The sequence below is a fragment of the Chiloscyllium plagiosum genome, chromosome 16, assembly GCF_004010195.1.
Source record: "Chiloscyllium plagiosum isolate BGI_BamShark_2017 chromosome 16, ASM401019v2, whole genome shotgun sequence".
Taxonomy (NCBI): domain Eukaryota; kingdom Metazoa; phylum Chordata; class Chondrichthyes; order Orectolobiformes; family Hemiscylliidae; genus Chiloscyllium; species Chiloscyllium plagiosum.
In genome coordinates this window covers 43,957,008-43,973,275 of record NC_057725.1, presented here as the reverse complement: position 1 = coordinate 43,973,275, position 16,268 = coordinate 43,957,008, and the positions used below count along the sequence as shown (strand labels likewise).

General features: G+C 38.9%; 1 protein-coding gene across 3 annotated transcripts in view; it reads right to left on the bottom strand.

Annotated features, from left to right (window-relative positions):
* Positions 1-3,428: 3,428 nt before the first annotated feature.
* The window catches only part of accs (1-aminocyclopropane-1-carboxylate synthase homolog (Arabidopsis)(non-functional)), a 63,820-nt gene continuing 50,980 nt past the window's right edge, over positions 3,429-16,268 (bottom strand). For all 3 annotated transcript variants that reach the window (XM_043705945.1, XM_043705946.1, XM_043705947.1), the window contains 4 exons: positions 13,888-14,029; positions 11,899-12,041; positions 7,438-7,591; positions 3,429-4,999 (listed from right to left, as the gene is read on the bottom strand). In XM_043705945.1, coding sequence (XP_043561880.1) covers positions 4,719-4,999; positions 7,438-7,591; positions 11,899-12,041; positions 13,888-14,029 — 720 coding nt within the window. In that variant the 3' untranslated portion in view covers positions 3,429-4,718. The remainder of the gene's footprint in view (positions 5,000-7,437; positions 7,592-11,898; positions 12,042-13,887; positions 14,030-16,268) is intronic.

The following is a 16,268-nucleotide window of genomic DNA, read 5'->3' as shown; positions in this document are numbered from 1 at the left end:
CAATATTTACAGAAAAAGAATAACAATTTATAAATGCTCATAACCTGAAAGAAAAATTGAAAATCATAGAAACATATGAATGCCATTTGGTCTAACGTACTTGTGCCTGTTCTTTGGTGACAGTATTCAATATGTCTCATTCTCTACAATTGCTTTCCCTTCAAGTATATCCAAATGCTAGGAATTCACAGCATGCTTTTCCCCACCTTTAAAAATACACATTTCTAGAAAACACTTTCAAAGGAGTCCATGCTAAAAATATTTTAACATCTTTTTCCATTTAAGTCAGTTTTTGCCTGAATTAAATGAAACATACTTTGATTAAAAATAAGGAAACTTTGACATTTCTTACAAAGTTGCAACAATTTCAGAATTTAAAAAAAAAGGGGCTGCAAAAAGATTAAAATCTTCAAAGGATGGTGTTTAAATCTAACCAATCAAAAACAAATATTACCCAAACTGCAGCATATACGTTGGCCTGACATAGATATCAGCCTCATTTTCCAGCGCCCAAAAATTATATTTTTGCATATGTTCACTGTGCAAAGCGAAGCACCATTTTTTGGAGGGATTTTCAGTCTTCAAAGGCCAATTTGTGTGCTGATTTCCATGGTTGGAATTATTTTGCCATTCGTTTGGCATCACAGTCAAAATGATGGGAATTTCTTCCTAACAGCAAGGTGGGCAAAACTACACCATATATCCATATCTCTTTCTTAGCCCCCACCGCCAACACTGCTGTAACAGTTCAGGAGGCTGTTCATCAGCATTTTCTCAAGAACCATTAAGAACAGGTTTTAAATGGACCTAAGCAGCAATGCCCACATCGCATAAAGAGATAAAAAATAAAATTCCCAGAAACAAAACAACCTTTTTGAGGGGGTAAATGTAGGGGAATGGGTCTGGGTGGGTTGTGCTTCGGCAGGTTGGTGTGGACTTGTTGGGCCGAAGGGCCTGTTTCCACACTGTAAGAAATCTAATCTAATCTTTCCTTTAGTAGAAATCCTGAGGAAGAGTACTTGTTTAAATGACAAAACCAAAATTTATCCTCATATGCTACAGGTAAAATTGCTCAAAACAAATTAAACAAGAGGCATAAACAAACACTGCGACACAAGTTTAAATAAATTTGGCACAAAATTCAATTAAACATTAATAAAACACTGGATATACTAGATATTAAGTTACAGTAATACATATTTTTGTCATGTTCAAACAATACATCCAAGTAAAAGCACCATAATTTCACCAGAATACATAACTTATACTATAACATAACCATCCAATTGCACTAAAGCTTCAACCTGGCCATGGGATTCCAATGCAACCCAACAACCTGGAAAAAAACACTTTCAACAGATCATAAACAGGAATATTCCAAATGATACACTGAAATATAAATTTGAAAATCTATCTAGATCAACATTTAAGAGATCTTTCCTCGGTGTTTAATATCACTTAGTTTCCTAGCACTATCATTTTTTTGTCAAACTGACTTACATGCAATATAGTGCAGGGCTGTCATAATATAGAAGATTTACAAAAGTAATTTGCACACCACCTAAATAACTCCATTATTTTTCCTTCAATAATTTGCTTTCACTTAACACAACTAGAAGCCACAACTAAACACAAAGCACACTCTGGAGCCAGCCTTTGGTTTCATTCATGAAAAACGACAGGGTAAACCGAATACGCTTCTGGTAATTACTGGTCATGCAGTCTTTCAGTGAAAGACTTCATTAATTGTCACTCGTTTGATGATGGCCATTTCCCACAGCCATGAGCAACTTTTACATAAAATCAGAAACATTCTTTGATCAACAAATTTGCCAAGATGTAAACGAGCTAAATTATACTCCAAACATTTGCTGTTTACCAGCTTCCTTGAACAATAGGTCTGGGAATCCACTATGAATGTAAAGAGCAACAGAAATTTTAACAGTAAACAGAAAATGACAATCATCAAGGAAAAGAGGTTAATAGCTCAGGTTTGGCCCTTTGTCTGAACTACACTCAAGTCTGAGTAATCCACAGATTTTCTTTATTTTTATTCAAATAATTTCTATGAACAGTTTCATGATTTCTCCCTTCTAAATGCATTAGGGTTTGAATGCTACATATCATTAGCAGACAAAATGAGAAATGACTTTTTTGTTGTTCTAAGGAGCATGCCATCTACCTCTCTAAAAAAACATAATATCCACTACACTAAATAACAATTTAATTAGTACATCAGCTACAAACTCCAAGTACCCGTACTACTGCAAGCATGGAATGAAAAGCAGCTCGAACCATCTTCACCAACTTATTAAAACTTAAATAACCTATCATTCACAATTATGGTTTGTATTGTTGGTATGGAATTTAGCTCATTTGCAACCTGCACTACATGACCAAACTGGATTCATCCCAGTACGGTTCACAGAGTACGGCAGTAAAGTTTACTGTACTGATAACTGTAGATGCTTTTTAATATTAAAAAAAATTAACAACTTGCTATCATTTTGTAATGACAAGTCGAGGGAAGTCAGTGTTAAGGAAGAGAATGTATTATCACAGTAAAAAGCAATATGAACACCAAATATTGCCAGGTTGAGTAATCACAGAACAGATTCTGAATAAAATTCCTTCTTCTGTGCTTCAAATGGTGAGCTCAAAATCAAAGTGACTGCATATTCACACAACGTTCCCTTTCTCTCATTCCAACCATTCAGTAGGTCCAGGAGTGTGATTGTCAAACGCTGTGGAGACAAATCACTGGCAGCTTAGTGCCATAGTCTCACACCTATCAGGAAGTCGATTGAGAGTTTCTATTTCACATCAAATCCTTCAGTCAGCAAACAGATGGGAATTCCATGAACTTGGCTTCCATGCAGGCAAAATAACAAATGAAGCAGTTGATGGACGTTTCTTCTGCGTTAAGCTGTGTAATATTTCCTACATTTGTTTTATTTAATGAAATTATAAATGTATTTGAAAAAGATTACAATGATTGACACAGAACTAAATTGGCAACTGGAGAAAAATTTCTGCTCCCAATACGACTAATATAACTTGTTTGATTTATATAGCACCTTTAATAAAACAAATGCACTTTATTGGAGCACTATCAAGAAAAAAATGAACTCCTAAAATGAAGAGATTAAATGGCTGACTAAAAGCTTTGGCAAAGAGCTATTGTTTCAGGATTATCTGAAGTAGCAAAGAGCTATCGTAATAGAGTTCCAGAGATTAGGACATTGATGGTTGAAGGCATGGCGACCAATAGCAGGATGAAGGATGTGAGGAAATCACAATTGAGTGATCACAACATACAATGAGTTAAATCACTGTGACACCGAGACTCTACACTCCTCACTCTCATTCTTGGCAGTTACATTTTTTATTTGAGTAATTCTAAAATATCAATAGTCTTGTGTGTCAACCAATATTACCTCTTATTGAAAATAATGTATCTCGAGCTCTACAGATAAGCAGCTCTATATATTAGTTTTATTGCTAAACTTGACCCATTAAGAAATGAACTCAAAGCTTTAGTACATGGGAATGTATTTACCTTCTCCATTTAATACAAAGTCCATGACAGTGATCTTTGTATGTGATCTTTGTGTACAGAAGATTGACTTGTAATATTTAATTAGTTTCCATGAGTGGAGGTGGAAGAGACAATTCACTTCCTTTTTTCTGTTATATTTTGAGGGCTATAAAATAGTCAGACTGTTTTGTATTAGTGCCCCACAATGGGTTGAATTTTTCACAAAAGCATTAAAAACATTTTTTAAAAAATCAAATTTTCTTGCAAACCTTGCAACATAGGTGCCAGGATAATTAATAATAACATCCTACCCAATGCACTACTGAAGAAAGAATTTTCCTTATTACTATTCTGCTGGTGAATAAAAGTCAAATTTATGAACTAGAGTTCCATACAATTTAATATTGTGTGATTAGAAGATCTGAACTGGGGATTTTGTGAATGGATGACAATATGAGCAAAGATTTGGAGGAGCAGGTGTGGGACTGGGGTGGACAAAGTTAAAAATCACACACCAGGCTATAGTCCAACAGGTTTAATTGGAAGCACTAGCTTTCAAAGTGTTGTGACCACCTGATGAAGAAGCAGTACTTCGAAAGCTAGTGCCTCCAAATGAACCTGTTAGACTAATACTAGCAAAGTACTTTTAGATCAATTTATTTCTCTTGGAGAAGATAAGTCCTATCTTTAAATAAGTGGACATATAAAGAAGCAGCATATACTGAACTTCTCAGTATCCTATCACATTCTGCTATCGTTCAAGATAGTGTATTGTATTAGATTCACAATGATGGTATGACAAAGATACAAAACTTTACATTCCTATATCTTCTATCTTCATTCAAAATCAATTAACAGACTTGTGAATATTGACAATACAATGTGTGATGGATGGTGAAACTTCCAAAAGCATCACATGGTAAAACATGAGGACAATCATAAATTAGTCTTCAAATACTGGAGAAAGTGGATGAGTGAACATGCAAAATTAGAGACAGGTGGAAAAAAATTGCAAAATATCAGCAGTGTCATACAGTACCACTTCAGTGTTAAGATATGTTACCAATTTTTCAGCAAGTGTGGGAAAGTCATGGGAAATAATCCACAAGTATTTTACAAATTTGAAAGCAATCACTAATATATTCCAATCAATGCATTCTTCTGAAATTACAGAGACAGATTATTTCTCTGCAAGTTTACAGAAAACATCGTAAACTTCTGGATTCTCTTGCGCAAACTGCTCAGGTGTATTTCGCTGTAACCAGTCGGTTGATCGGATCTGTTGGCGTAGTAGTCCAATAAGACCATCGAGGGCGGGATCAGGTGGAGACTGCTGGACACCAATTTCGAATATATCCTCAACAACTTTGGTTCTATTCTCAGAGTCAGAATTGGATCCTTTTTCAATTGACTGGATTTCTGAATCTTGCTCTTCCAAAACCTTTCTAAGCCTCTGCATTCCTAAGCAAAAGAAGAGTGAAATCTCAAATTGGTTTTGGAAGCAATAATTTATAAAATTTAGGAAAATAAAAGTAGAAATAACTTTCAAACATACTTTACTAAGCTACTTACCACATTAAAGTACAGGCAGTAAAATTATTTTGAATTTCTTTGTCACTTCATTCAAAGTTTTGGCTCGACTTTGAACAACCATAATGCAACGTTCTCAGAAACCATTGGAAACAATTGTGAACATGATTTTTAGAACAAAATGGTGGTGCGGGACCACTTTGAAAGGCATCCAAAAAGCAGTTCCACGGGCAGAGCACTTGAATGGCAGGTTTGGGTGCATGCCGAAGAGCTCAAGGGAGTCTAATTTTTGACACTGATGTCAAAATTGTGGCGGACATACCCAACTCTTTCCATCTGTTCTAAGAGTCGGTCAGAGGCCTGTGCGGAGGTCTCTTGACACTTTTGGAGGGCAGGCCACCCCTGCTTTGACTCCAGCCGTCCCTCCACAGGCACTTGTTTAAAATTTATTTTTGGGCGGCACGGTGGCACAGTGGTTAGCACTGCTGCCTCACAGCGCCAGAGACCCGGGTTCAATTCCCGCCTCAGGCAACGGTCTGTGTGGAGTTTGCACATTCTCCCCATGTCTGCGTGGGTTTCCTCTGGGTGCTCTGGTTTCCTCCCACAGTCCAAAAATGTGCAGGTTAGGTGAATTGGCCATGCTAAATAGCCCGTAGTGTTAGGTGAAGGGGTAAATGTAGGGGAATGGGTCTGGGTGGGTTTCTCTTTGGAGGGTCGGTGTGGACTTGTTGGGCCGAAGGGCCTGTTTCCACGCTGTAAGTAATCTCATCAAACTGGGTAGCCCCTTAAAATGAGCACAAGGATCGCAAATGCACAATCATGTAATTTATAGAATTTAATGTAAACACACCAGTTCTTTTTGTTTGTATGAGGCCAACATTTATTGCCCAGTCCCAATGAGTCAACCACATTTCTGTGGGTCTGGCCCAATGAGTCAACCACATTTCTGTGGGTCTGGAGTCACACATAGGCCAGTCCAGGTAAGGATGGCAAATTCCTTCCCTAAAGGAGGTGAGTGAACCAGATGTGCTTTTCTGATTACTGACAATGGGTTCATGGTCATTGTTAGACTCTTAATTCCAAACTTCATCTGGCATGGCGGAATTCAAACCCAGGTCCCCAGAACATTACCTGGATCTCTGAATTAACAATCCAATGATAATACCACAAGGCTGTTGTCTCCCCTCCCTCTGAGGAAGAGGTCCAACTAGACCAACTGGCCAATGTCAGGTCTTTCCTGGGATTCATGACCCCAGGAGTAGAAATCCCACCTGGCAAGAATTGCCAGCTGCACAGTACCTTACTGTCAGTAATGCAACCGGAGGAGGCCTAAGATCACGGAGGATCCAGGCCAAATGTGAGTAAGGTCAGGATAGGGTTCAAAAGGGAGGCTGGACAGTCGGAGCCATTCACAGGGTTTCGTTGGCAATTACCCTGCATGACGCTGAATTCCTTGATCATGCACAAAGTATTTTTGAAAGAATGATCCCATCCTCAAACCCACCGGCAAATTTGATAGGTAAAGCTGTACCTTTGGCATTTAATTCCTGAGCTACCACTACACCTCCATTGGGATCAGAGATTATAGCTCACTAATGAGCAGGCACATTTCCCTGATTGGGCTCTTGTGGCCTCAGATCCAATTCTCGACACTTTTCCTACCACTAAGGAGACAGCCATGCAGCCTCGCCATGATTAAGTGGTTCCAGCTCGATATTCCCTGTCACAATAGGCCATATTAAATCCAGCTGAACTAAACTTTTGTGAAGAATTGGTGCAGTGTGTCAAATATGCAGGGAGAGAAAGTGCATAATACATGATCTGGTGCAATAAGTATGATTTGTGGGGTAGGGGAAGGCCTTACTAAAGAATCCCTGATTTGGAGGAGGCAATGTTGGACTGGGGTGGACCAAGTTAAAAATCACACAACACCAGGCTATATTCCAACAGGTTTAACCTGCTGGACCATAACCTGGTGTTGTGTAATTTTTAAAGAATCCCAGTTTTACTATTAACATTAGAACACAACAATTGTACGCAGGGATCCTTAGTCTATAAATAGGGACGTCAATCCAATAATGCCAATAATAAGTGATGCTTTCATATTCTGAAAAACATGCACGGATTTGAAACTGCACCCTATTGTATCTGTTGGTTATTCAGTGTAATCTCCAGCATCTGCAGTCCTTGCGTTCTTCTAACCAGTGTAACACAGACACAAACGTTTATCAACATCTACATTTTAATTATGCACTCCTCGGGTAAAGGAATGGGAGCTGTGGAAACATACATTTGGAAGTGATGGAGACATAAAGAGAGAGAAGAAACTGAAACCAACAAAGTGAAGATATTTTCATCAGTCTACTCACCTAACTGCAGCCGGTAGGTTTCATCAGCAAATACAATGCGGAACCAGCCAGGCTCACAGCAGCCAAATGACCTCCCATTGATGAGAAGAATTTTATTCTTGACAAATCGCTTCAATAGTTTTTCCTCTTCTTCAAATGTCAGATTCTTTAAGTACTGGATCAGAAGAAATGAAAGTATTATATTCTGTGGTTTTCACTCCTGCAGTTCATCTGCTGAATTACCCAACACACTTTTAAATCCTTTCCTAGGGTGGGAAAGGGCTCAAAGCATCCTAATGTACAGACACTATAAATTAAATTACATAAATTAAGTATAAACTAGCAGAATCCAGTTATATCATATTCAGGGTTGTTAAAACTCCATGATTCTTCAGAGCCTTGTGCACTAGGAGGACAGACATCAAATGAAATCCTCTGAAAAAATCCATGCTAGCCCCCTCTACCCTTGTAAACCATCATTCATGGTCTTTAAATGTGTTACTAGCTTTCTCATCAGTTCTTGCTATTCCCACAGGAAGAAAGTGAGGTCTGCAGTTGCTGGAGATCAAAGTCGAGAGTGTGGTGCTGGAAAAGCACAGCAGGTCAGGCAGCATCCGAGGGATGTGTTTTCCAGCACCACACTCTTGACTTGCTATTTCCACAACTTTGTCTGAAATTCTCCAATTGACTTCGAAGCAATGAAATCAATCTAACTAGAGTTATAAACTGCCTCTATGAGTATGCACAGCACTTAATCTTATATTCCATGGCCCGTCTGCAGGGACCACCCCTTTCAGAGAGTTCATTTCAGATCATTCAGACCATCACTTGTGTCCTTGTCATCTCTGGACTGAACAAATTCAAGTGTAATTATCTTTAATTAGACCTCGGGTGGTGCTAGTCCTTTGCATTTTTCACACAAAATTGCTTATATTAATATGTAGAGGTACAATATCCAAATTTGTCACGTCATTGAACCTTTCAGCAATATAGCACAGATCAGTTACATCATAGAGATGATGATGGATACAAACAACGTTTCCTTTACTGTTGATTTGTCACAATGGCCAAAGGAACTCAAAATAAATAAAAAAATTCACTAAATGATCAAGTAGACATTTGTTATGACCCCATAGAGACCCTCAAAGTTTAAAGAGAAATTCAAATAGCCAGTGATTCACTGAAAAATGAAACTATAAAATTTTGCATTTAAAAGAAATTAATTTGACTATATAAGAATAAAGTACAGTAAACACTAAATAAACCTTCATGTCACAGAGTGATAGAGATGCACAGCATGCAAACAGACCCTTCGGTCCAACCTGTCCATGCCGACCAGATATCCCAACCCAATCGAGTCCCACCTGTCAGCACTTGGCCCATATCCTTCCAAACCCTTCCTATTCATATACCCATCGAAATGCCTCTTAAATGTTGCAATTGTACCAGCCTCCACCGCTTCCTCTGGCAGCTCATTCCATACACGTACCACCCTCTGTGTGAAAAAGCATCCCCTTAGATTTCTTTTGTATCTTTCCCCTCTCACCCTAAACCTATGGACTCCCCAACCCCAGGGAAAAGACTGTCTATTTACCCTATCCATGCTCCTCATGATTTTGTAAACCTCTATAAGGTCACCTCTCAACCTCCGATGCTCCAGGGAAAACAGCCCCAGCCTGTTCAGCCTCTCCCTATAGCTCAAATCCTCCAACCCTGGCAACATCCTTGTAAATCTTTTCTGAACCCTTTCAAACCAAATGCCTTCTTCACTATCCTATCTACCTGCAACTCCACTTTCAAGGAGCTATATACCTGCACTTCAAGGTCTCTTTGTTCAGCAACACTCCCTAGGACCTTACCATTAAGTGTATAAGTCCTGCTAAGATTTGCTTTCCCAAAATGCAGCACCTCGCATTTATCTGAATTAAACTCCATCTGCCACCTCTCAGCCCATTGGCCCATCTGGTCAAGATCCTGGTGTAATCTGAGGTAACATTCTTCACTGTCCACTACACCTCAAATTTGGTGTCATCTGCAAACTGACAAACTGTACCTCTTATGCTTGCATCCAAATCATTTATGTAATTGACAAAAAGTCTTTCTTTATACTTTACATCAAAAGCACAACAAACACAATCACAGACTGTTTAGACTATAAAGTTCCAACAAACATTCCTTTGGAATTTTTCATTTTGACTTTTCCGAGAAAGCCTTTGGAAACTATCAAGTGCTTGAAGGTTATCCACTCGGAACTAACTCCAAAGCTTTCCATAGAGATCATGTAAAATCTGAACTTCTCAGGTCAAGTTTGACCTTCACCGACAATCCCAGAATCCCAACCAAGGCTCCACTTTTAACCATTCATAGAACATAGAACATAGCCTTGGAAATTGATGCCATGTTCCTAACCTCCCTACACTCCAGGCCCATTCATCTCTATGGTAGCAGAGATTAGTAAGAATGGTTACTAAGCTTTTCAAATAATTAATGTTAAGCTTCAAACTAAATCGTATGATTCTGGAACTCATAGAAAACTTTTATTTCTCGCAGTTCTCACCAAGAAATTGTGTTTTTTTCAAAGGTGCTTCTAGCTCCTCTGGTCTGGGAACTACATAATTGAATCCTTTGCAAAACCAACTGTCGACATCTCATTAAAAACTGAAAGAACTGTGGTTGCTATAAATTAGAAACAAAGACAGAAGTTGCCGGAAAAGCTCAGCAGGTCTGGCAGCATCTGTGCAGAGAAATCAAAGTTACCATTTCGGTTCCGATGACCCTTCCTCAGAACCGATGGTAACTAGTAAAATATTGGTTTTTGTGCAGAAGATTGGTGGAGGTGGGGGGGGCACGGTTGGTGGTGTTTGGGGAAAGGGGACAGTGTAAAGAGTAAATGATAGTTAGCAATAGAACCCAAAGAGAGAGGACAGTTGGACAGACGAAGGAGTTGATAACAATTTAGCTGGAAAGATGAATAGCTGTTATTGGATAACAATACGCAGACTATGCAAATACAAGGACAGGTATGTGGGATACGGGGCTAAGACATGGGAGAGTTCAGGCCCTAAAATGATTGAACTTGATATTAAGTCCGGAGGGCTGCAGGATCTCCCAGCAGAAAATGAGGTGTTGTTCTTCCAGCTTGCGCGGAGCCTTGCTGGAACACTGCAGCAAGCCCGAGACAGAGATGTTGGCCAGGGAAAAGGGTGGTGTCTTAAAGTGGCAGGGTCTTTTTTTGCGGGCTGAACATAGATATTCTGTGAAGCAGTCGTTTCCCCTATGTAGAGGAGATTGCATTGCGAGCAGCAAACGCAGTAAACTAGATTGAGAGAAATGCAGGTGAAGTGCTGTTGACACTTCATGTCTACCAAGAAACTCATGTAAATAGCTCACTATTTAGTGTTTTCAAGATGACCCCATTTTAGGGATACATCGATTTTTTTCCAAACCCAGACGTTTCCTCATATTTTACATTTAACACTTCAGTTTCTAAAATTAAAAGTTCTTTTTCTAAACTGTACGAAGTACGGTATCAGATATTTGCAAATAATTCTCAAAACAGATTTCCTTTTTTGTAGTTTTACTTCAGTACAAATCGGAATTTACATAAAATAGGGGCAAGTTAACAGGCAAATTGCATTTGGTGTAAACTATAAAATACAAACAGAAAGCAAATACTACAAAATCTATCTCATGAATCTGTTAGGAAAAGGGAACACCTCCTCTCTCCAGTTTTGCTTTCCATTTTATTATATGTCACACAGCCTCTGTATTTTAATGATTTGGAGATGCCGGTGTTGGACTGGGGTGTACAAAGTTACAAATCACACAACACCAAGTTATAATTCAACAGGTTTAATTGGAACCACTAGCTTTCGGATCGCTGCTCCTTCATCAGGTGTTGGACTGTTGGACTATAACCTGGTGTTTTGTGATTTGTAACCCTGTATTTTAACTTCTATTCTTTCGTACTGCTTCAAGTTCACCAGATCATAGACCAGTATTTTTATTATCCAAAATTTGTAATTGATCCTTTTCCAATAAATACAAGCCCTTAAAATTCCACTTCAAAACCTAATATCAATAAGAAAAAATTAAAGTAATTACAATATTTTCTTATTGCTATTACTTTGGGCTCAAGAACTGATATAGCCTCAATAGACAGTTATATTTTTCCATTATTGCACACACAAACTTCAATTGAACCAATTTGCAAGAAATCATGGGCACATATCTACTAAAAACAGATTCAGACTTTGTCAATTTCATTGTACTCAAGATGTTGCATGGAAAAGTGGAGTGTCATTCCAAGACTGAAATCTAATACTACACAAGATCCAAATTTGAAAAGAATTTGTAAGTAACGTGTCTCTTTATCAATTGATACAGCTGAATAAATTACACTTAATCCCAATTCAATCCTTTACTTAAACCAGTACAAAACAAGACAGATGATTGAAATGTAAAAATAATTGCACACATTACCTTTCTGAAATCAGCCCAGATATACAAGCCTGCATGCCTGTTCAGGAAAGGAATGCCCATTGCTCTGAGTTCATTTGCTACACACTTGTGGGCAGTTTTCAATCTGGCTCGATTTGTTGGCAAAAACACCTGACTGATCCAATCTATAGAATAGAGAGTGAGGGGGGGAAGAAATATCAACTCAGTGGATTATTGTGGCTTGAGGCACCAAGAAATTTTAAACCCTTTACAAAAGTAACACATTTATATTATGTCTTTCACAATTTCAGGATGCTCCAAAACACCGACAGCCAATTGAATACTTCTGAAGTGTAGTCAATGTTACAACATAGCAAACATGGCAGTCAATTTTCACGGGGCAGGCTCCCACAAACAGCCATGTTATAATGAACAGTTAATCTAGTTTTAGTGATATGGATTGAGCCCATAACTATTGACCAGGACAGTGGGGATAAATCCTTTAGCCTTCTCTGAAATAATGCCATGGGGTCATTGACATCCACCTGAGGGGATTCACGCAATATCTGACTAACTTGTCAGTCAAAAGCTTTTATCTCTGAAAACACAGTGTTCCCTCAGCGCTACATTGATGCACTCAAGCTTCAGGAATGCGATTTGGACCCAGAACATTCTCACCTCAGGGTCAAGGGAGTTTAACCACAAAGAAAACCTGATCTTTCAAGGTGCCACAGTTAACATTTCATGCTGGAAAATTGCAATTACTTAGTCATATTGGTTTAAAAGCTAATGCTACAATAATGGCCTTATAAATCTTTTCCTTATAAATTTCCACATTCATATCAATAATCACGCTGATATTTTCCACACAAATACGTAATGTTTTGTTTAGTACAGCATCATGTTAAATGCTCCTCAGATGGAAGGTATAACCTCATGGATTAAGTACTTTGTTTATAACTCATGCTGCCAATAATGTGAGCTCTCTAACCTCAACAGAATATTACATATCTTTAGGGAAACAGAGCATGGTGCATGTAACAAATAGAAAATATCATATTTGACATTTGACTTCCCAGGGTGGCATGTGATGGCACCAAGCAGAGTTTACAGCCATTACAAATGACTGCAAAATAGGCATTTTCTTTGTCTGAATTCTTCAAAAGCTCAATGAGGAGTCTGATCATTGCAAGGTCTTTCAAGTACAGACTCTAGCCAGAATCCTTCAAAGCATGATTGCGTCATTAACTTACTCTTTTACAGGAGTAACAGATCAAAAGATAAAAGATAGATTTATAAACTACAAAATACAAACTTAGCAAGTATCAGATTTGGGGGAGCTGTAATTTACTCCATTAACTATTAATTACTGAAATAATATTTATTTACTCATGGGCTAATTAAGAAAGCGGTATGTGTTTTGGTGGGTGATTGTTCTCAAACCATCACTCTCTTCGGGGTTAATGCTCTATAAGAACAAAAAGATGCCAATTTGTTTCCAGGTATGAGTTAGTTGATGTCAGCAGCACAATAATTGACTGGCATTGCTATTATTTTCTGCAAGTACAGCAGCAAAGATAAATAATTGGACAAGATTTCCTGACCTCTATACAGTCAGTTATATCAGTTGTAGACAGTGCATACGTATCTGTTAAATGTGTCTGGTGAGAAAAGGAACTACCATCAGTACACTGTGGAGGCTCTTATATGAGAAATGTTATGTTTGATGAGGTGCTGGAACAACCGGTGCATGTACAGCTCTTCATCAACAGGGGCAGTATCTTCAGGATAGCAGCGAGGAATAGATAAGGAAGGTTTCGGAATTGAATACAAAGAATACATATTGCTAACGATGGCGATTTTTGACACCTGCTTGCCAGCATTTGTCATAAAAGCATAACTGCTTTGCAGGAGGTCTTCAATCTGTGCAAGATAAAACCGTCCATTTTGTACACTAAGCTCGCTACTTATGTGACACACAAGTCCCACAGAGACACAGAATAAGTTAACTCTATACTGTGACAGATGTACCTTGATCGCGTAATAACTGTGCTACCATATATTGGATAGGACCTGGAACACCATGGAAGCATGCCAACTGGCCAAGGGCACTGATAACATCTGTATTTTCAGTATACAGTGTACCAACTCGAATTCCACTGGCTGCAAAATCCTAAAACAATAAAACAGATATAACTTTTACAGTTTTAGGTTCTTCCATTTTCCGTCGCACCATTTTGCATGCATTTCTTCACAGTCACCTTCAGTAAGTGTACCAAGCAGCAGATTGACAGGTTCGCCCCAGTTTAAAAAGAACTGCTAACAAATGGTTCATCAACAGGATTTCCACTTTAGTAAAATTCAACATTCGTGCCCTTTATGCCAAATACTAGATTTTGTACCAGGAAGGTTATGACCATTTAAGAGATTCATTCAAAGGCATTGTTGGTTAAGTAAAAATAAACTGGGACATGTTTCAACCAGGTAAATACAGAACACAAGTCAACAGTCACATAACAGTAAAACTCAACAATTATTTATCTTTAAATAACACCTTTAATGTAATGAAAGATCCTAAAGTACTTCACAGAAGTACTATAAAACAAAAGCCACAAGAACAGATATTATGTCAGTTGACTAACAGCTTGGTTAAAGAGGTAAAAACCCTTAGTTAAAGCTTTAGGAAGTGTCTTAATGATGTGGAAAGATTTAAACAGGGAATTCCAGAACATGGGGTTTAAGCAACTGAAGGTGTAACTTCCAATGGTGGAGCAATTAAAACTCAGAATGCACAAGATTCAGATCACATCTGGATATTGTGCACAGTTGTGGGCCCCATATCTCAAGAGTTTGAAAGGATGACGGGAGGTCTTATCAAACGTACTGAATGGCCTGGAGAGAGTGGAGGTTGGGAAGATGTTTTCATTGGTAAGAGAGATGAAGACCTGAGGGCACAGGATCAGAATAAAGGGAAGATCGGAGATAAGGAGAAACTTTTTCAGCCAGAGAGTGGTGAATCTATGGAATTCACTGTCACTGAAGGCCATGGAGGCCAGGTTATTGAGATAGATAGGTTCTTGATCGTCAAGGGGATTAAAGGTTACAGTGAGAAAGTGGTAGAATGGGGTTGAGAAACTTCTTTCTCCTCCCCCCCCACCCCAACCCAGATCCAAGCTTCCAACTTGGCACTGCCCTCTTAAACTGTCTTACCTGCCCATCTTCCTTCCCACCTATCTGCTCCACCCTTCCCTCCGACCTATCACTATCACTCCCCACCTGCATCTACCTATTGCCTTCCCAGCTACCTACCCCATCCCCACCCAATTTATCTCTCAGTGCCTACCCCACCCCCATATTCCTGATGAAGAGCTCCTGCCCGAGACATCAACTCTCGTGCTCCTTGGATGCTTCCTGTGCTTTTCCAACGCCACACTTTTCGATTCAAGAAACTTATCAACCATGATTGAATGGCAGAGTAGACATGATGGGCTGAATGACCTAATTTCTGCTCCAATGTCTTATGGTCTTAAGCCAGAATTTGGGAATTTCTTCTCCAAATTTGTTATTCATTCTTTGGGATACTTAGCTTTCTCACTATAATTAACTCAAACATCTACAATTTCATGCTTCACGAAGGTACCTGAATTAGAGACCACAAAACAAGCATTTTATACTAACTGCTGTCTGAGATCATTAACTGCCAAATCTTAAGGTTCATGGAAGTGTTTACTATCAGCACATAACTGAGTATTCTTTCCATTTGAATAACAAAACTCTCAGACACAAAGATTTTACACAGGAATAAAGGACTGATTTTCCCAGGCCCTGAACAACATGAGTAAAACAGAGACAGTTTGGAAAATTTTGTGTGAATCGAAAAATTCAGTTTTCAATGCTGAGAAAATTTCCTCATACGCTTTCAATAGCTAGATGAGAACATGGTCAGTGAATGGCGAGGTGGTTATTTGTATGTGTGGGCACCGCATTATGCCCTAATCTCACCTCCTTTATATGCAGATCACTATTTGGATAGGTCATGGAGAGAAACTAGATTCTGGATCAGTGGTGCTGGAAGAGCACAGCAATTCAGGCAGCATCCGAGGACAGGCAAAATCGACGTTTCGGGCAAAAGCCCTTCATCATTTTACCCATGGAGAGAAACTAGGCAGCTGTTCGTGGGCAGCTACAACTCGGGTTGTTCTCTGGGTAGTCATCTTCTGCCAGCATTCCCAACATGTTGGGACACACTCAATAGGCAGCGGTTGCTTGCAACCCCTTCTACAAAGGCTGGTATAAGCTAAGTACCAGCCTCACCACAGCATTATGGCACAGAACCAACTCACTCATCGAGCAGCTTGCTTTCAACACTGCACTTTGGAGTTCATTGACACATTTGAATGCAGTGCTGCTAC